The sequence below is a fragment of the Mustela nigripes genome, unplaced genomic scaffold (assembly GCF_022355385.1).
Source record: "Mustela nigripes isolate SB6536 unplaced genomic scaffold, MUSNIG.SB6536 HiC_scaffold_148, whole genome shotgun sequence".
NCBI lineage: Eukaryota > Metazoa > Chordata > Mammalia > Carnivora > Mustelidae > Mustela > Mustela nigripes.
This window is the reverse complement of record NW_026739562.1, coordinates 8,781,132-8,803,116: the sequence shown is the minus strand read 5'-3', so window position 1 is coordinate 8,803,116 and position 21,985 is coordinate 8,781,132. Positions and strand designations below refer to the sequence as shown.

General features: G+C 38.6%; 1 protein-coding gene across 4 annotated transcripts in view; it reads right to left on the bottom strand.

Annotated features, from left to right (window-relative positions):
- The window catches only part of LOC132008427 (centriolar satellite-associated tubulin polyglutamylase complex regulator 1), a 187,921-nt gene that overhangs the window by 92,728 nt on the left and 73,208 nt on the right, over positions 1 to 21,985 (bottom strand). For all 4 annotated transcript variants that reach the window (XM_059387035.1, XM_059387036.1, XM_059387037.1 and 1 more), the window contains one exon: positions 12,644 to 12,774. In XM_059387035.1, coding sequence (XP_059243018.1) covers positions 12,644 to 12,774 — 131 coding nt within the window. The remainder of the gene's footprint in view (positions 1 to 12,643; positions 12,775 to 21,985) is intronic.

Genomic DNA, 21,985 nt, shown 5'->3' with positions numbered 1-21,985 from the left:
GTCAATCTTATTAGGATAAGACTGTCAGAACAACAGTCAGCGAAATCAATTGTTATTATTTCTAGTTTAAATAAATTCATTAAACATAGGAAATCTTGGAAATCTTGCTTGGAAACTTGGAAATCTTGCTGATATTTTAGATAAATCAAATAGCTCAATTAAGGCTTATAACACTGCCATACTTATAGCCTCCGATAAAATGTTAGTGTTGAATCAAAACAGGATTTGGACTCAGCATGCAAAACAGAATTTTTCTGTACTGAACCAGTGAGTAAAAAGATGGTCTTGGTATTAGTCTGCTTGAACTGCCATAACAATACCATAGACTGAGTTGCTTAAACAACAGAAATTTATTTTCTTCCAGTTCTGGAGACTGGAATTCCAAGATCAAGGAGCTAGCAAGGTCGGTGTCTGGGAGTATCTCTGGTTGCAGAAGGCCATCTAATCACTGTGCCGCCACATGGCAAAGAGAGCACATAGGCTCTCTGGTGTCTCTTCTTGTAAGGACACTAATCCTTTTGGATCAGGACTCTATCCTTATGACTTCATATCACCTAATTTACATTTTTATAGACCCTACTTCCAAATACCTTGGGGTTAGGGCTCCAAAATATGAGTTTTGGGGCACACAACTCAATCGATAGAAGCCTCTGAGGTATCTGATTTTCTTAAGAAATAACACCATTAATCAACTCATATATAATGTTATAAGACACATTTATTTTTCTCTAAACAATAAAGTTTTCAAACTAGCTGAGAAAATTAATTGGTTTCTCCAAATTGATTATTCATCAATTAGGAATGTGGCCAATTGTTAGGTACATTAGTTACTCAGCTTTGACACAACAATTTACTATCACTGCATTTTGAATATTTAGACATATAACTAAACTAATTCAGTTTTTTTTAAAGATTTTATTTATTTATTTGACAGACAGAGATTACAAATAGGCAGAGAGAGAGAGGAGGAAGCAGGCTCCCTGCTGAGCATAGAGACCAATGTGCGGCTTGATCCCAGACCCCTGGGATCATGACCTGAGCCAAAGACAGAGGCTTTAACCCACTGAGCCACCCAGGCGCCCCTAAACTAATTCAGTTTAACAAAAAAAAACTTTTGACTGGATGTCAAGATGTGAAAAACAAAGCTCTAAGTATCTGAAGCAAATTATCTGTGTGAATCACAATTTTCTTGACAAGCTTTTATCTCAAAACCAAATACTGGAAAGTTTTCCCCCAACATCAGGAATAAGACAAGGATGCCTGCTTTTGCCACTTCCACTCAACACAGTACAGGAAGTTCTAACCAGAGCAATTAGGTAAGAAAAAGAAATAAAAGGCATCCAAGTTGGAAAGGAAATGGTAAAACTATCTCTGTATGAAGATGACATCATCTTCTGTGTAGAAAACCTTAAAAATCTCTCTCTCTCCCTCTCCTCTCATACACACATACACATTTTTACAACTAATAAATGAATTCTGCAAAGATGGAGGATACACAATCAACACACAAAAACCAACTACAGTTCCATAATGTAGCAGTGAAAAACGTGAAAAGGAAACTAAGAAAAATAGTTCCATTTACAATTGTATGAAAAGACTAAAATACTTAGGAATAAATCTGACCAGGGAGGTGAAAGACTTTCACATTGAAAACTATAAAACACTGCTGAATGACATTAGAAAGGACTTAAAAAAGAAAATCATAGGCCTAAAATGGTATCACTTAGATTAAGGTCCTGTGTCAGTAAACCAAGGCTTAGTACCTAACCTAATTGCAGTTTCAACTCCCCAGGAAGGTTACTTTTAACCAGTCAATATGGGAGTCACCTGACAAGGAGGAGGAAATTTACTGATATATCTCTTCCAATCCCCTTAGGAGGGTGACCCTTGCTTTAAACAGTGCATTCTTCAATAATAATTTCCTTCTTTCTGCTCCCTCTTTATCTTTAAAATCCTTTCTTTTTCAGCAGCTCAGTGAAACTCCCCTCTACATGCTAGATGGGATGCTGCCTGATTCATAGATCTATTAGTTTTTAAAGATTTTATTTATTTATTCATTTTAGAGAGAGAAAGTACACAAGAATGAGGGGAGAGAGGCAGATGGGAAGGGCCAAAGGGGGAGAGACAGGGACAAGCAGACCCCCGCACTGAGCGCATAGCCAGGCTCGAGGCTCAATCCCAAGATTATGACCTGAGCCAAAACCAAGAGTAGGAAGCTCAACCAACTGAGCCACCCAGGTGCCCCTATGAATCTGTTAATAAAGTCAGTTAGTTCTTTACAATTTACTTGGTTGAGTTTTTTTTATTTAACAGAAGAATTAACATTGTTAAGATGTCAATACTATCCAAAGAAATCTACAGATTCAACACAATCCTTATCAAAATCCCAACAAACTTTTTCCCAGAAATGGTATAGCTAATCCTTGAGTTTATATGGAATTGCAAGGGGCCCTGAATAGCCAGGACAACCTTGAAAAAGAAGAATGAAGTTGGAGGACTCAAATTACCTAACTTTGAAACTTCATACAAAGCTACAGAACTTAAAACAGTATGATACTGCCATAAAGACAGATATATAGACCACTCGAATAGAATATAGAGCCCAGAAACATATCTTCAAAGGTATGGTCAATTGATTTTCAATAAGGGTACCATTCATTGGGGAAAGGACTATTCAATAAGTCTTTCCAGCAAGTGGTGCTGGGGAAAACAGATACCTGCATGTCAAGAAGGAAGCTGATCCACACCATATACAAAAATTAACTCAAAATGGATCAAAGACCTTAACTTTAGAGCTAAAACTATAAAACTCTTAGAAGGAAACAACCCAATGTCTTCATGACACTGAATTTGACAATGATTTCATAGATAGAACACCAAAAGCATGGGGAACAAAAGAAAAAATAGATAAACTGGGCTTCATCAAAATTAAGACCTTTTGTGCACCAAAAGATACCATCAAGAGGGCAAAAAGATGGGGGTGCCTGGGTGGCCCAGTCTTTAAGTATCTGCCTTCAGCTCCAGTCATGATCCCAGGGTCCTGGGATCGAATCTGATTATCAGGCTCCCTGCTCAGGAACCCTTGTGCACTGTTGGTAGGAATGCAAACTGGTGTAGACACCACCAGTTTGGAAGTTCCTCAAAAAATTAAACAGTAATTTTATGACAGTATGGATGTTCCTCAAAAAATTAAAAATAGAACTGCCCTATGATCCAGTAATCACACTACTGGGTACAAAAACACTAATTCCAAGGGATATATAAGCTCCGAAATTTACTGCAACATTATTTACAATAGTCAAACTATGGAAGTAATTCAAGTGTCCATCCATAGACGAATGGATAAAAAAGATGTGGCATATATCTACACACACACAGGAATATTATTCAGCTATAAAAAAGAATGAAATCTTGCCATTTTCAATGGCATGGATGGAGCTAGAAAGTATTATGCTAAAGAAAATAAGTCAGTCAGAGGGGCGCCTGGGTGGCTCAATGGGTTAAGCCTCTGCCTTCAGTTCAGGTCATGATCCCAGGGTCCTGGGATCGAGCCCCACATCGGGCTCTCTGCTCAGCAGTGAGCCTGCTTCCTCCTCTCTCTCTGCCTGCCTCTCTGCCTACTTGTGACCTCTGTCTGTCAAATAAATAAATAAAATCTTTAAAAAAAAAAAAGAAAAGAAAAGAAGTCAGTCAGAGAAAGACAAATACCATATGATTTCACTTATATGTAGAATTTAAGAAACAAAACAAATGAGCAAAGAGGGGGAAAAAAGAGAGACAAACCAGGACACAGACTCTTAACTATAGAGAACAACAGATGGCTACCAGAGAGGAAATGGTTGGAAGGATGTGGGAAACAGGTGAAGCTAATTAAGAATACACTTATCTTAATGAGCACTAAGTAATATACAGAACTGCTGAATCACCATATTGTACACCTGAAACTAAAATAACACTGTATATTAACTATACTGGAATTAAAATAAATTTTTAAAAATGCAACTGGTAAAAATAAAAAAATCCAATAGCCAATAAGTACATGAAAAGATGTTCAACATCATTACTCATTGGGGACATGCAAATCAAAACATGGAAAATCAAAACATGGAAAATCAAATCAAAACATGAGATATGATTTCATACCCATTTGGATGCCTTTTATCAAAACAACAGGAAATAGCAAGTGTTGTTGAAGATCTGGAAAAACTGGAATCCTTGTGAATTTCTTGTAAGCATGTAAAATGGTGAAGGTACTATGGAAAAGAGTATGGCAATTCCTTAAAATGTTAAACATAGAATTGTCATATGACCTAGCAATTCTACTCCTAAGAAAATGGTCATGAATCAAAGACAGGAACTAACACATATACTTGCACACCTATGTTTAAAGCTGTGTTATTCACAATAGCCAAAAGGTAGAAGCATCCCAAGTGTCTGTTGACAGATGAACTGACAAACAAAATATGATATATATACACAATGGATAGAAAGGAATGAAATTCTGACACATACTACAACATGGATGAACTGTGAGAACATCATGCTTTGTGAAATAAGCCAGATACAATGGGACAAATATCATGTAATTCCATCTATATCAGAAACCTAGAATAGTCAAAGACATAGAGACAGAAAATAAAATACTGGTTACTCAGGGCTAGAGGATAGGGAAATGGGGAGTAACTTTTTAATGGGTAAAATGTTTCAGTTTGGGAAGGTGAAAAAATTAGGGAGATGAATGGTGGTGATGGTTGCACAACAATGTGAATGTAGTTAATACCACTCAACTGTATGTACATTCAAAAGTGGTTCAAATGGGTGCTGAGTCGGTTAAGCATCTGACTTCAGCTCAGGTCATGATCTCAGCATCCTGGGATTGAGTCCCACATTGGGCTCCACACTCAGGAGGGAACCTGCTTCTCCTTCTCCACCTGCCCCCTGGTCCCCAGCTCATGCTCTCCCTCTCTCTCAAATAAATAAATCAAATCTTTTTAAAAATGGCTAAAATGTTAAATTTTATGTTATTTATATTTTATCACCAAGAAAGATTTCTCTATTTTTTTTTTAATTTTTAAAAAACATTTTATTTATTTCTTGGACAGAGAGAGAGACCGTGAGAGAGGGAACACAAGTAGGAGGAGTGGAGGAGGGAGAAGCAGGCTCCCTGATGAGGGGAGCCCAAGGCGGGGCCTGATCCCAGGACCCTGAAATCATGACCTGAACCGAAGGCAGACGCTTAACGACTGAGCCAACCAGGTGCCCCAACAATTCTCTATTTAAAAGGTGTCTAGAATGTAAATTTTATGTTATGTATATTTTACCACAATCAAGGGATAAATATATTTTAAAACCTTATTCCTAATTTCAACACAAGATGACTTCTAAGGTCCCTTTAAATTCTAAAATTTTTTGAGATTTCAAGATAACAAGGAGAAAAGAGAAAGAGAATCTAGTCAAAGAATAAGTTCCTGACTCCTCATTCAGAATTAAGAGTGTAACTCTACCTTTCAAGTGATTATAAATGGACCAAGAAGTCCTAGCAATGGTAGCAAACTCGAATGCCTACAGAGGCCAGGCAGGAAACATAAGCAGATGAAGCAAGGCAGCTGGGGACGGTGGCAAATCTGAGGCCACCATACACCCTGTCTAAAGGGAGCAGCTGTAGCTCTCCCCTGGCAAACTGCCTCTCTGTTGGAATGTGGGCATGGTATTGGGATGATTTTCCATTCTTCAAGTGAAATTGAATGGAGATTTTTACGTTAAATGTTGGCATCTAATTTTAAAAAATTATTTAAAAAAATTTTTTATTTCTTTTTAAAGGTAGGCTCCACACCTAGTGCAGAGCCCAGCGCAGGGCTTGAACTCACCACCATGAGATCAAGACCTGAGCTGAAATCAAAAGTCAGAGGGTTAACTGACTGAGCCACCTACATGACTCCTAAAAAAATTATTTTTAATACTGCTAGCCAAAGAAGACATAACTGCAGGCCAAGGCACGTGTTGTCAGCTGACCACTACCAGTTTGTGATTTCTTTCAGAGCATAAAGGCACGACCCAGAATACAAAAGAAGAGGAGGCAGTACTAGTTACATCCTTGTCAATGTTTGAAACTTGCATACAGATCATGGGGCACACAGGTGGTTCAGTTGGTTAAGTGTCCAACTCTTGATTTCAGCTCAGGCCATGATCTCAGGTCGTGAGACTGGTCTCAGCGCTGGGGATGGAGCCTGCTTGAGCTTCTCTCTCTCCCTCTCCCTCATCCCCTCCCTTCAATGCTCTCTTTCTCTCTCTCAGAATAAATAAATAAAAATAAATAAAGTTTGCATACAGACCATGATCTAAATCTTTTTAATCCTTGTTTGGAAGCACCAGAGGGTACTGAACATTATTTTACTTAGATGTTGACTGATACTGTATAGCTTTGAATGGGCCATTTTTCAGTGGGGCATTTTGAATGTGAGGTTTATGCCTTACCTACAGTAGGTGATCAATAAGGAGTAGCTATTATCATTTTAAATCAAAGCCCCAAAACAAAATTGAAGAGTATAAAGCTCTTCTGAAACAACCCTACCCTCCAATATAAGAGATAATAATATAATCTGTTCAGTAATCACAGATCATTGAATAGTGATTAGGAAATGGTGAACCTTCATATTAAATAACAAAAAAAGAAATAACTTACATGTGTTAGGAGCTAGGAATGTAGTTATTGGCAGAACAAACAAGGTTCTTGCCCTCAACAAGCTTACAGTTTAATAAGGGAGGCGGACATTAAATAGAGTCATCCAAAAAACACTTGGCCAGAAACTGTAATAAGCAGTCCGATTAAAATGATGGATGATTTGCAGAAGAATAATGAAGGGATCTAACTCAGATGAGGAAGGGCGGGGCAAAGAAGGTCTTTTAAGGAGCTGACCTTTAAACTAAGACTGAAAAGGATAAAGAGAGGTTAGCAACCTAAGGGTATTATGCATGGAGGGCGAGGAGAGTTGGGTGGGAAAGGAGGTGGTGACAAAAGCATTCCAGGAATGCTTGTGTGACATGTGTGATAGCCCCAAATAACCGAAATAGGAAAAAAAAAAAAAAAAAAAGGGAACATTAAATAGAGGGAAAGATTAAAGTTACTGGAGGTAGCGAGGTAAAAGATTTGAGGGGACATCACAAGTCAATGTTCTCCGTGGACAAAAGGTTTTGAAGAAGGAAGTAAAGATGGAAAAATTAAAGAAAATTAGAATTGCGAAGAAATACGTAGAACGGAAGACAGGAACCAGGAACGGAAGATTGAAGAAGTTGTTTACTGGCCACATCAGGTTTCTGGGACAAATGGGGAGCCGTGGAGCTCTGGTGGTAGCTGGCACAGAGGACTGGCTGGAGGAAACCACAGGACTGAAGAGATTACGTGGAAAGATTTTTGTTGGTTTTAAAAGTGACAAAAGTAACAAATGCTCTTCAATATTTCAAACAAGACAGCCACCCATTCCTGCAGCGAGCACTGTTAATCCTCACAGAATGGTTTTTAGTGGTGAGGATGAGGATTAGTGACAAGCAAAATCAGGTGGAAGTCTGAGGCAGTTACACAGAGAAGCCAGACCAAAACCTTTGTTTCAACCTAAACTCTCTGCATTTTCCCTTGAGATCACTTTAACCACCATAACTTTAGCTGTTTTAGGAAAAGCAGTTCTTATCAGATGATTATATAGACCGATTACAAGTCTCTGATTCGTAGACTGTAATCTTCTTTCATAAATAAGGGATTTTTTCCCCCAAATCTCTAAATTATCAGACAACAAACTCCATGAGAGCAAGAATTTCTGCTTTCACTCACTGCTGTATCACTAGCAACGAATGCATAAGTGTTTGTTGAATGAATGAGTATACCTAGACTCTGAAGACAAATCACAGTGAATGCAGAGTAAAACATAAAAAATGAAAAAACAAGAAAAAAAAAAGGAAAGAGAAAAAGAAGAGATGGATGAAACTGGCAATACGTTAGATTCTGGCATTCCTTCTTGACCCTTCTCTCCCACACTTGCACCCAGTCAATCAGCAAGTCCTGTCAAACCAACCTTAAAGAGCTATTCCTCTCCCTGCTACTTCCTGTGCTTTTCTACTGGTTCCGAACTGGTCCTAATACCTGTCTTCCCTCCCATTTTCCATATTTTTGCCAGTCTCCTATGTGAAAATACCAACAAATTGGTAAGGTTCAACTGAGTAGGAGGATGTTTCCTTCTTAGGTACTAAGCACCAGCCACAATGAACTTCTTACAGTTTCCCACTAGGAACCATAGTGTTTCATGTCATCATACTTTCAAAAATCTTGTTTTTTCTTGTTAGAATGTACTCCTTATTTGCTTAATAGCTTTCCACTACTCCAAGATCCCTCCCAACTGCCTATTCCTTTATAGCCTTTCCCAGCTTCTGCTGAAGAACTATTTCCTCCCTTGCACTATCATTGAATCTTATATATGGCTTTAATGATCACTTACACTCCAGGGAAACTATTCGAGACTACTCTACTGAAATGTGAGCTCCTTGAGGGCTAGTATTGTCATTTATTCAGTTGTATTTCAAGCACCTCACACACTATCTGATGGAAAACACATTAAAAAATAATACTCCCTCTTGTCAACTTTCTGGCTTCTTCAGCATTGGTGTTTTCACTTACTAGGTCTGTGATCTAGAACAAGTTCTTTAACTTTCTGAATCTAAGTTTCATTTTCTGTGAAAAAGTGATAAGAATAGTATCTACCTAACACAGAGGATTGTTGTAAAGAAAAATTAGATATTCTACATATGAAGCAACTTCATAACTGTTAATTACTATCATCATTATTTTCATTTTTATATTTTTAATCTAGAAATTTCTTTTGCATCTTTTAATAACTTCCATTTATCTCCTAATCATAGTCATGTTTCCCTTTACATACTTGAGCATATTTATATGATCAAAAATAATTGTGTGAAGGTCCTTGTTACCTAATTCTATTATCTCTGTCTTTTTTGGGTCTGTGTTTCTACTGACTAATTTTTCTCCTGGTTATGGGTCATAAGCTTCTTCTAATGTCTGAAAATTTTTAACTGGATGCCAGACATTGTTGATTTTATGTTATTGAATGCTAGATTTTACTGAGTTCTTTAAAGAGTACTGAATTTTGTTTTGGTATACAGTTAAATTACTTGCGGATAGACCCATCCAATCCTTTTTGTTTTTAAGATGCTGAGGGCCCTATCCAGTGTCCATGCCCAATGTACTTTGAGGTTTCTCCACTTTGGCTGGTAGCAGCGTGAACTATTCCTGGCCCTGAGTATACTCCAGGAATTGTTGGGCCTACTGTTTTCTGGTGGTTCTTTTTCCAACCCACACATGTGCAGAGTTTGTAGCCAGAGACTCAAATACCCGCTCACAGCTCTCTGGAGCTTACCAAGCAACTCCCTCCTCTTTGGTACTCTGCCCTGCAAATTCTGGCCACTGTGGCCTCTCCAACCCCCAATCTCTGCCTCCTCAACTAAGTAAGACTGCTGTGCTCTTTGGATCTCCTCTCCGGTACTGTTGCTTGGCAACTGCCCCTCAGAGACCACAGCCCCAGATTAACTGTTGTTCAATGTCTGAAAGAATTGTTTCAGATACACGGTCTGATTTTCTAGTTGTTTATGGCAAGAGGACAATTCCCTAAGTAAGTACTTCTTCATGGGCAGAAGAGGAAGTAGCTCTCGTACTTTTATTAAATGAAATACACAAACATATGTGTGCATGTGTTTGTTCATTTGTAAAAGCATAAAGCTCAAAATTAAATTCTAACAAACTGTAAAAATAAACTGCGGACAATAGCTCTTTTGAGCCAATATTCCTAAACAGAAGTGAAGATTTACTTCAGGGAATTTTAATCTTTGCCAGACTTGGAAAATTCAGATTAATCTTTCACACTGAAAGAAATACCAAAGTGAGAAGTTGAATTTTAAAGGCTTATTACATATGAATAGATCTTTTTGCATCCAAGACTCTAAAGTTGCCTAGATAGCAAGACATTCACTATAATCTTCATGAGGTTATTTGAATTTCAGACATGGGAAAATTAGCATCATTCAGTACTCAGTCATGCAGAAATGACACTGCATCCCTATATGTGCTAAAAACTAGGATAAACGGTTTCTTGCCAGAAAGCGTCAGGTCCTTGGTTTTCAACAGGTGGCTTCGTTTTTAGATATGTTATGCTGGAACTCTGCTCTTCTTGTGCTGTTTCCCAGAAGACTCAGTTTCTTCCTGATAATGCTAAAATATGTACAAGATGTTCTAAGGAAGTCATCTGCAGGAGAACAATATAGTATCAGCTCCTCTGAGTAGGAGTCAGGTACGTGGCATTCAGTTGAAAAAATGGGGCTTAATAAGTACTTTATTTTGGAACTTTGCCTCTGAGTGTTTTCACTCGTTCTGGATTAAAATTGGGAACACTCTGGGACTGAAAGATGTTCTAAAGTTTCCTGGAAGAAGCTGAGAATATATTAAAATGACTTAACCAAAGATTTTAGGATCACCTAGCTGCAAATGTTGCATTTGGTCTTTAAGAAATCAGAGGCTGTCTGATTAAGAAGCCTAACAATAAATATCCAGCATAAAATCCAGGTCTTGTTTATGGCACAGGAAAAACAAGGAGAACTTGGAGCAGCTTCCTCTTAGCAGCTGGATGAATCACTGGCAGCTGCTGTAAAAAAGGTAAAGAAACCTACATCTGCTCAGAGTCCAAATGCTATATGGATCCCTTGTGATAGTAAATAAATTCTGGAAGAGGCCCCACTTCTAAATCAGGAAAAGAATTAAGGAGATCTAAAAACTGCTTTTCCATAGTTATCTCCATGTGCCTATTCCACAAAAACCAGCTCTAGCTGTATGTACCATTCTTCAAAATAGTGAGTATTCAATCAAATATTTACAGACTGACTAAGGGACTGGGAAAGGTTTGGGAAAAACAGGTTCAGGTGCAATACTACAAACTTTACCTGTACATTCACAGCTCCCAGTTTTTTGTATGTAGAGGCTGATGGGTTTGTTTCTCTGAGGTAGTTCACTTAAAATTGAGTCCACTTTGATTTTTGTCCACTAGTGCATATAGGCGATAGAGGAGATGATGTGATTCTCAGTACACTGGATATTTCTGCTCAATAGTGTAATTGAGATGGATAATCTCTTGAGTTACATGTAATAGAAGCTGTGATTAGAGTAATAAAAAGAATTGGGGCACCTGGGTGGCTCAGTGGGTTAAAGCCTCTGCCTTTAGCTCAGCTCATGATCTCAGGGTCCTGGGACTGAGGCCCGCATTGGGCTCTCTGCTCAGGAGGGAGCCTGCTTCCTCTTCTCTCTCTCTCTGCCTGCCTCTCTGCCTGCTTGTGATCTCTGTCTGTCAAATAAATAAATAAATCTTAAAAAAAATAAATAAAAGAATAGAAACAGCATATTAGCATATTAGTAAAGCTGGGTTTGGCTCTCATTATCTCTCACCACTGCAAGTCTCCTAACTATACTCTCTGCCTCCAGACTCACCCTCTAAGTCACTTCTTTTCTTTTTTTTCTTTCAAATATTTTATTTATTTATTTGTCAGCAAGCAAGAGAACACAAGCTGGAGGAGCCACAAAAGGAGAGGGAGAAGCAGGCTCCCCGCTGAGCAGGGAGCCCAACACACAGGTCTCAATCCCAAGACTCTGAGATCATGAACTGAGTCGAAGGCAGACACTTAACCAACTGAGCCACCCAGGTGTCCCACCTGCTAAGGCCATTTCTATACTGTCTTCCAAATCATCTTTTTAGAACTCAGATATCATCACATCATACTTCTGAATAAATTCCTTTAACCTACAGAATAAAATCCAACTTCTTTTTTTATGGCAAAAATGGTCTTTCAGGACCTAACTGTTCTATTCCTTCGCAGGTTCATCTCCCCTGACCCCCTTCACAAACTCTAGCCATTCTAATCTTCTCGATGTCTTAAGTATTCCAGGTTCTTTTATACTTCTACACCACAGCACATGCTCTACCTAGAATGTCCTTCTTTTCTTTATCCATGTAGATAACTCCTACTCTTCCTTCCCAAATTAGACCAAACAACCAGTTCTCAGGAGAACATTCTCTAATCTGCTTGGTCCCCTTTCTCTAACAACAGTGTCCCCAACCTACCCCCACCCCCCACTCTGGAGTTTCCTTCTTTGTATTCATATCATTTCTTCAGTTTGCTGCATGTATTTCAATATTTGCCAAGAGCAAAAGCTCTGGAGTCACATTGCCTGGGTATGAATCCCACCCCAGCAATTGTTGTATAACCTTGTCAAGTTATTTAATCCCTCTGATTCCCAGTTTCATTAGTTATAGGATGGGGATGATAGTATCTACCACAGAGAGCTGTTATGAAGAGTAAATGAGTCATAACACATAAAGTGCTTAGAACTGCATTTGGCTCCTAATAGATATCATTAGTGATGGTGTTGGAACCAGTAATGGTGGTAGTATCTGTGACACAAGATGATAGTTCCTCAAAAGTAAGGTGTTCGGAGAGTCTCCTATAGCATGTGCTCAACAGTATTTATAGGAACAAAACAAAGGCAGAACTTTGGAAAGAGAAAAGGAAGGCAAGAAAAGGATTTGGAAACACTTACCGCCATTTTTGCCCACAGTTCGGAAGCATTTCCAGAAGGCCCGTAAGAATGATGCCCTATTGTGAGGGGTGGCCTGGATGAAGCTGAATTCCCGAAAGAGAATGTGAGTTCCCTGACATACACTGTTAAAACTGCAAAGAGAAAAATCAAGGAATCATCATTAGAGAAAGAGATATGGAAGGCTGGAATCAGAATAAAAAATCAAGACCACATAGAACCATTGCCAAAAAGGAAGAAAATCCTTTTTCTCCAATAAAACTCTGAACTATAGATTAGACCAAGTCTTTCAGTGAAGAAATCTCTTCATATAACCATATATTTCTGAAAACTCTTGGAGTCCACTTCCTCTGAATGTTTCCTACCTCCCACATATAGGCACTGAGAGAGTTTTAATCAGCCATGGGAGCATCTCAGATAGAGTCTTTAACTGGATGACATTGGCACTTGTATCTTTTTGGAGAATACTTCTTCTACCACATTTGGAATTATGTTTCCTTAAAGATATGATTTCTGTACTCTCTTTGACCTATATCAGCTCCCATAAGAACATAGCTCATGGGGACAGAACTGGATTGTCTGTTCAAGACAATTTGGGGGGTGATGGATACCTTTTTGACAATAACCTCAGAGAGAAAGTCATGTGCCAAAGGATATGAAAGATTTCAAATAGAACATTAAGACAAATAAGAGGAACAAGGGTAAAAAGTGGCCCCTGAATGAGAGTATGAAGCAAAGCCCCAGAGCCTAAGTGAGTCATTGTTTAAGCTGGGCCAGAGAAGGGGAAAAAATATACTCCATTGCCTTTGGGTTCTTCTGCCAAAGAAATAAAGGCTGTAGAGCCTGGCGTAATCTAAAAATGGAAATTCCACCAAAGAATAGGCAATTATCCAGTAATCATCACAACTAAAGGCAGATTTCAGGTTCCAGAAAACTCCTAAATTCTCTGACAAGTAAATCATGAGTGGAAAATATGTTAATCTTTGTAGAGAAGCAGTCATTAAACTGAAGATGGCGAAACAAGAGAGACAGTGGAAATTCCAAATGCCACTTTTCATTTGCTGACAATTTAAAGTGGGGACAAAACTGAATCTCTGAACGGAACAGGAAAAAAATTTAAGGAGTCATCTGTTCCATTTTCCTCTTCCCTGACCAAGTTCTGACGGAAACATCTAACCTGTCGTTAACATAGAGTATGTTATCACTTAAGATAAAATTAGCCTCTTCCTGTTAATATTAACAACTGTATGAAAAGGCAAATTACATGCTCCTCTCCCTGTGGAAAACTAGTGTAGAAATCTATTTCTAAGACACTATGAGGACGCATGAGGAAAACATCTGGTAAAGAATTAGGTTAGAAGAGAAATTTTTAAAAAGTAACTAAAGTGTTAACTATGCAGTTTGCAGTGTTGTCTTGAGCAAAGGAAAATGAAAAATAAAGCAAATGAGCTGTTACAGGTAAATGGAGTAGGTCACATTTCTAGCAAATGAAGTTTAAAATGATAACAATCTAGTTTAAATTTATGAAGCTATCCATCAAAGAATTAGTCCCAAAGTGTGCTTCATACCCCCCATGGGAAAAAAGCTGGTGTCTAGGTCATAATCTGGGCTGTAAAGAAACTAATACTAGTGAAATTATATCTTTAGTGTAGCTTTTAAAAAATATTTTTTTTAGGGGCACCTGGGTGGTTCAGTGGGTTGAGCATCTGATTCTTGGTTTCAGCTCAGGTCATGATCTCAGGGTTGTGAAATTGAGTCCTAGTGCTGGGCGCCACACTCACCAAGGAGTTTGCTTGAGATGTTCTCTCTCCCTCTCCTGCCCCACTGCCCCAGTTGCTCCCTCAAGTGCTTTCTCTCTCTCTCTCTCTGTCTAAAAATAAACCTTTAAGATAGATAGGTAGATATGTATATCTTTTTTAAAAAGAGGGAATAATTTATGCACAGAAGAATCTGGCTGAGACTCATTGTATGGATAAGAATTTACAGGGGCACCTGGGTGGCTCAGTGGGTTAAAGCCTCTGCCTTCGGCTCAGGTCATGATCCCAGGGTCCTGGGTTCGAGCCCCTTATCTGGCTCTCTGCTCTGCAGGGAGCCTGCTTCCTACTCTCTCTCTCTGCCTACCTGCGATCTCTCTCTGTCAAATAAATAAATAAAATCTTTTAAAAAAATGAATTTACAAAAGAAGTTATAAAATAAGAATTTTAAAACACACACTAATAGGCCAAGGACATATAATAATGACTTCAAAAAGATTTATATTTCCACTACTGTCTTTTTTTTTTTTTTTTTTTTAAGATTTTACTAATTTGACAGAGACACAATGAGAGAGGGATCACAAGCAGGGGGAGTCAGAGAGGGAAAAGCAGCCTTCCCACCAAGCAGGGAGCCCAATGTGGGGCTCGAACCCAGGACTCTGGAATCACAATCTGAGCCGAAGGTAGACACTTAACGATTGAGCCACCCAGGCACCCCTCCACTACTGTCTTAAGATCATCCCTACCAAAGAAATTTAACTGGTCAGTATAGAGATTATAATCACTTTACTTAAAGAGTTAATAGGCGATATAATCAGGGAAAATTCTTTTAGATAAGATTGCTCAAACAAAAAAGCAAAAAATTACAATATATTGCTCCAAGCTTTACTGTTTCTCCTTCACCTGAAATAACTTTTCCCTACCTCCATCCGTTAAAATTCTATCCAGTTTTTCAGGACCACTTCAAATGCCCCATTTTGCATGAAGTTTTTTCCTGATTCTATACTCATGCCCAATTCCCATGATGCCTCACTTATAACTCTCTACTGGCACTCATAATCTTCTGCCTTTGAAAAATCTTACTGGACTTATATTCCCTACAAGACTGTAAGATCTATGATTTAGTAATTAGGTTGTATTCATCTTGGTCTCCATCACATTGTCGAACACATAGTACATACTACTTCATAAATGCTTTTGGTAGCTGATTTAGAAAGCTTAGAAAGAATAGATAAGTAACACCAGGTTGAAAGTATCAGATTTATATTTGTAGTCAGCCACACTGGAAATACTGGAGTCAGTGTTTTTAAAAGTCTGAGCTTTGGGGCGCCTGGGTGGCTCAGTGGGTTAAGCTGCTGCCTTCGGCTCAGGTCATGATCTCAGGGTCCTGGGATCGAGTCCCGCATCGGGCTCTCTGCTCAGCGGGGAGCCTGCTTCCTTCTCTCTCTCTCTCTCTCTCTCTGCCAGCCTCTCTACCTACCTGTGATCTCTCTCTGTCAAATGAATAAATAAAATCTTTAAAAAAAAAAAGTCTGAGCTTTGTCCTGATATTATCACTGTAATATTGCAATACCAACTTTGTTTTGGTTAGTATTAGCCTGGCATATCTTTTCCTATGTTTTTAATTTTAATCCTTGGTCATTTTGTTTTAGATATTTCTCTGGTGAGTAGTATATAGTTGGATTTTGCTTTTTACCCAAACTTATAGTCTCTGTATTTTAATAAGTGAGTTTTAAAAAAATATATATATATCTGATTAATTTTTGCCATCTTATTATGTCTTTTCCATGAATTATTTTTCTTTTCCTGCTTTCTATTGTGTTAGGGAAGTTTTTTCTTTTCTTTGTTTCTTTCTTTTTTTTAAGATTTTATTTATTTTGAGAGAGAGAGAGCGAGCAGGGGGAAGGGCAGAGGCTGAGGGAGAGAATCTCAGGCAGACTTCTCAAAGAGAGCAGAGACTGAGGCGGGGCTTGAACTCAAGACCCTGAGATCATGACCTGAGCTGAAATCAAGAGTCAGACGTCAACTGACTGAGCTACCCAGGTGCCCCAGTTATTTTCCTTTTTAATTATCCCCCCGACCATTAGATTGGAAGCTATGACAGAATCTTAACTTCTTAGAATTCCTCTTACAATTTCAACATACATATTTAGCTACACAGTTTTCCTTTTTTAATAGAAGTATAGTTGACATACAACTATAGTTTCAGATGTACAGCACAGTGATTTCAACAATTCTCTACTTAACACATTGCTCATCACAGTAAGTGTAGTCCCTATCTGTCACCATCAGAGTTATTACAGTATTATTGACCATATTCCTTACAGGGTACTTTTCATCCCTGTGACTTACTTTATGACTGGAAGATAGCACCTCTTAATCCCCTTCACCTGTTTTGCCCATCCCCACGCCCTCCTCTCTGGCAACCATCAGTTTGTTCTCTGTATTTATGAGTCTGTTTCTGGTCTATGTCACGAGCACACTATGAAGATGCACACATGAGTTATGACTTTCCACACTGCCAGCTTTATTCAGTCATTAAAGCAAGGCTAGCATAATTATAAAGCAGGTTCAGGATTCCAAATTCAATGTCATTTCACCACATGATTAACTTGGCTTCGTACATGGCACCCAGAGCAAAACACAAGACCTAAGTCACACAAAGAACAAGATAACATGGTGGATAGTAAGAGAACAAAGTCAGTCTGTGGGTGCGCAGTTGAGATAAGGCCTCAGTCCAGCCGGGGTCAGCTCTTGGAACTTACTGCTTATTCTGTTCAAACAATGGAGGATCTCAGTTCTGTTCAGAGATCAATCAGGTAGAGCCTTCAGCAGTGGTTGCCTTTTTTAAGTGCTCGGACATTGAGGGGTCAGTGTCTGGAGAGTCTACAGTTTGCTGCAAACTCCCTTTTTAAAGGAATTTAATCCATCTTGAGACCCTTCAGACCTCCTGTGCTTCTCCTAGTTACCAGCTCTGGGGTGTTTTCAGCTGGGCCGATCTCAGTGATATCTGATAGCTTCAGAACCCTTAAATGCTTGCATCATTGCTTGACATGAGTGACTCCATCTTACTCTTAACAGTGCATGTGTGTTTGTTCATTTGTTTTATTTTTTAGATTCCACATTTAATTGAAACCATATGGTATTTGTTTTTCTCTGAGTTACTTAGCATAGTACCCTATAGGTTCATCCTTGTTGTCAGAAATTTCTGACAAGAGTTACTTCTTTTTTATGGCCGAGTAATATTCCATTGTATACGTATACCATACCTTCTTTACCCATTCATCTATTGTTGGACACTTAGGTTGCTTCCATATCTTGGTTACTGTAAATAATGCTACGATAAACATGGATGCATACATCCTTTCAAGCGAGTAGCTACACACTTTTTAGAATGTCAAGTCATTCATTATTTTTATTACTGTCCAAAGCAAGACAAGAACCAAAGCACACTCTAAATAATCTATGAGCACTTTTCTCTTCTGATATTATTTTCTAGATTTTGACTTCTATCTTTTAAATTAGGAACTTTAAAAAATATGGTAAAATGCTTATAATACTATTTTAGCCATCATATTTATCCTTTTAAGTACTGGCAGTATACAATTCAGTGGCTTAAATACATTCACAAAACAGTTAACCATTACTATTATCTATTCACAGAACTTTATCATTAACCCCAACAAAAAAAGTAATGTCTTCTTCCACCTTCCTCCCAGACTTCGGTAACTTCTATTCTACCCTCTGTTTCTATGCATTTGTCTATTCTAGGTACCTCTTATAAGTGGAGCTGTATAAAATTTGCCCTTGTGTGTCTGGCTTCTTTCTCTTTTTTTTTTTTTTTATGATTTTATTTATTTATTTGAGAGAGAGAGAGAAAGCATAAGTTGGGGGGAGAAACAGAGGCAGAGAAAGAAGCAGGCTCCCTGCTGAGCAGGGAGCCTGATGTGGGGCTCAATCCCAGGACCCTGAGATCATGACCTGAGCCAAAGGCAGATGTTTAAACAACTGAGCCATCCAAGTGCCCCTTTTTTCTACTTTTTTCTTTTTTTAAAAGATTTTATTCATTTATTGGACACAGAGAGAGAGATCACAAGTAGGCAGAGAGGAAGGCAGAGGGGGAGGGAGAAGCAGGCTCCTTGCTGGGCACAGAGCCCGATGTGGGCCTTGATCCCAGGACCCTGAGATCATGACCTGAGCTGAAGGCAGAGGCTTTAACCCACTGAGCCACCCAGGCGCCCCACCTTTTTTCTTTTTTTCAAAAAGATTTCATTTACTTATTTATTTTAGGGAGAAAGAGAGAGAGAGCATGCACCCACAAGCAGAGGAAGGGCCAGGGAAGGAGGAAGAGGGAGAAAATCTCAAGCAAACTCCACACTGAGTACAGAGCCCCACATGGGGCTTGATCCTACAACCCTGAGACCATGAACTGAGCTGAAACTAAGAGTGGAAACCCAACCACCTGAGCCACCCAGGTGCCCCTGGCTTATTTCACTAAGTTTTTGTTGGGCTTATATCAAATTTCATTCCTTTTTAAGGATGAATAATATGTCATTGTACGTATATGCCACATTTGTTTATTCATTTATCTGCTGATGAACACATGGGTTGTTTCTACCTCTTGGCTATTATGACTAATGCTTCTATGAACATTGGTGCACAAATTTCTCTTCTTCAAACATCCTGCTTTCAATTCTTCTGGGTATATACCCAGAAGTGGAACTGCTATGTCATATAGTAATTGTATATTTAAACTTCTGAGAAAACACCAAACTATTCCCCAGTGGCTGCCTGTTTTATCTTCTCGTAGCAGTGCACAAGAGATCTAATCCTCACCAGTGTTTTTTCTATTTTCTTATTTTTTTAAAATAGCCATGGTAGTAGGTGTGAAGTGGTATCTCATTGTGGTTTTGATTTGTATGTCACCAATGAGTAATGATGCGCTGATCATATTTTCATGTACTTATTGACATGTGTATATTTTCTTTGGAAAAATGTCTATTTAAGGCTCTTGCCCATTTACTAATAACTTTTTTGTTGTTGAGTTGTAGCAGTTCATTATATATTCCAGCTGTGAATCCCTTATCAGATATATAACTTGAAAATATCTTCTCTCATTCTGCAGGTTGTCTTCTTGCCTTGATACTATAGTCTGATGCACAAAAAGCTCTTAATTTTGATGAAGTCCATTTTATCGATTTTTTTCTTTTGTCCTTGTACTTGTGCTCTGATAACCATAAAATCACTGTCAATTATAATGCTATAAAGACATTTGGTTTGTTTCTTCTCAGAGTTTTATACTTTTGGCTCTTAAATGTAGATCTTTGATCCATTTTGAGTTAATTTTAATTTTTAATTTTTTAAGATTTATTTATTTATTTTAGAGCAAGTGAACAGGGTAAGGAGCGGGGGGGGGGGGAATTCCTCAAGCATACTCTTTGCTGAGTGTGGAGCTTGACACAGGGCTTGATCCCAGGACCCTGAGACCTTGACCTGAGCCCAAATCAAGAGCTGACCGCTTAACCAACTGAGCCATCCAGGCACTCTGAGGTAACTTTTATATAAGATATAAGATATGGGTTAACTCCCTTCTTCTGCATGTGAATAGCTAGTTTCCCCAGCAACACTTGCTGGAAAGACTTGTTGAATAGTAGTCCTTTCCCGAGTGAAGAGCACCCGTGTTGAAAATCAATTGACTATACATACAAGGGTTTGTTTCTGGGTTCTCTAATCTATTCCAATAGTCTATATGTCTGCCTTTATGCCAATATATACTGTTTTCAGTACTGTAGTTTCATATTAAGTTTCAAAGTTAGGAAGTTTGAGGGATGCCGGGATGGCTCTGTCGATTAAACATCTGTCTTGGGCTCAGGTTATGATCCCAGGGTCCTGGGATCGAGTCCTGAATCTGGCCCCTTGCTCAGAGGGAAGCCTGCTTCTCCCTCAGCCTGATGCTCTCCCTGCTCACTCTCTGACAAATAAATAAATAAAATCTTAAAACAAAACAAACCCAAAAGTAAAGCATCGTAAAATTTCCACAGTGAAACATATATTTACATTAAGAAGATTTAAAAAAAAAAAAAGATTAAATAAAGACCAAATATAGCCTCATAAACAAGTCCAGGTCAAGTTTGCTCCCAAACGAGTTTTCAGAAAGCTCAGCAAAAACAACTTCAGGTTTTCTATGCTTTTTGTGATTTCAAATTATGAATTTCTGAATATTCACAGACCTGCTGTTTTCACAAAAGCCTGTGGGTGGTAAATGCTCTCAGTTTTCATTTTCTTGAAAATATCTTTATTTGCCCTCTGGAGTAATGGTTTAACCAGGTGGGAAATCTGGGTTGTCATTTATCTTCTCTCAGCACTTCAAAGATACTATTCCAGTGTCATCTGGCATCTATCACTGCTGTCGAGAGGCCATCAGTCAAACTCCTGCCATTCCTCGTGGAGTTAATCATTCTTACCATTCATATAAGCTATTTTCTTTATCATCAATGTTCTGTGGATTTTACAATGTGTCTGTCATGTAGGTATATTTTTATTTAGCTTGCGCAACACTTTAATCTGACTTATGCCTTTCGTCTCAGAGAGCATCTTTTCAAATATTCCTTCACTACCATCCCCTGTATCCTTTCCTTTTCCATTAGATGTACACTGTAGCCTCTCGGTGTATTTTCTGGGTCCTTTCATAATTTTCATCTTTTATCTTTGTGTTGTACTTAGTATTATCTTCCAAATGATGAATTCTTTATTCTTTTATGTCTGGTCTAAAGTTTAATCTGTCGAATTTTTAAAAAAAAAATTTATTTATTTATTTGACAAGGAGAGAGAGCACAAGTAGGGGAAGCAACAGGCAGAGGCAGAGGGAGAAGCAGGCTCCCGGCTGAGCCTGGAGTCTGATGCAGGGCTCAATCCCAGGACCCTCAGCACCATCCCACTCTCAGCACTATTATTTAACACAGTAATGGAGAACACATAGTAACAGAGAATCAGAGAACACAACGAAATAAAAGGCATCTAAATTGGCAAAGAAGTCAAACTTCCACTATTTGCAGATGACATGATACTCTATATGGAAAATCCAAAAGATCCCACCAAGAAATTGCTGGAACTGATACATGAATTTGCTGAAGTGGCAGGATACAAAATCAACATACAGAAATCTATTGCATTTCTACATACAAGTAATAAAGCAGCAGAAAGAGAAATCAAGGAATCAATCCTATTTACAACTGCACCAAAACCCATAAGATACTTAGGAATAAACCTAACCGAAGAAGTAAAAGATCTGTACTCTGAAAAGTATAAAGCATGGATGAAAGAAATTGAAGAGGACATAAAGAAGTGGAAAAACAGGGGCGCCTGGGTGGCTCAGTGGTTAAGCCGCTGCCTTCGGCTCGGGTCATGATCTCAGGGTCCTGGGATCGAGCCCCACATTGGGCTCTCTGCTCAGCAGGGAGCCTGCTTCCTCCTCTCTCTCTGCCTGCCTCTCTGCCTGCTTGTGATATCTCTCTGTCAAATAAATAAATAAAATCTTAAAAAAAAAAAAAAAGAAGTGGAAAAACATTCTATGCTCATGGAATAGAAGAAC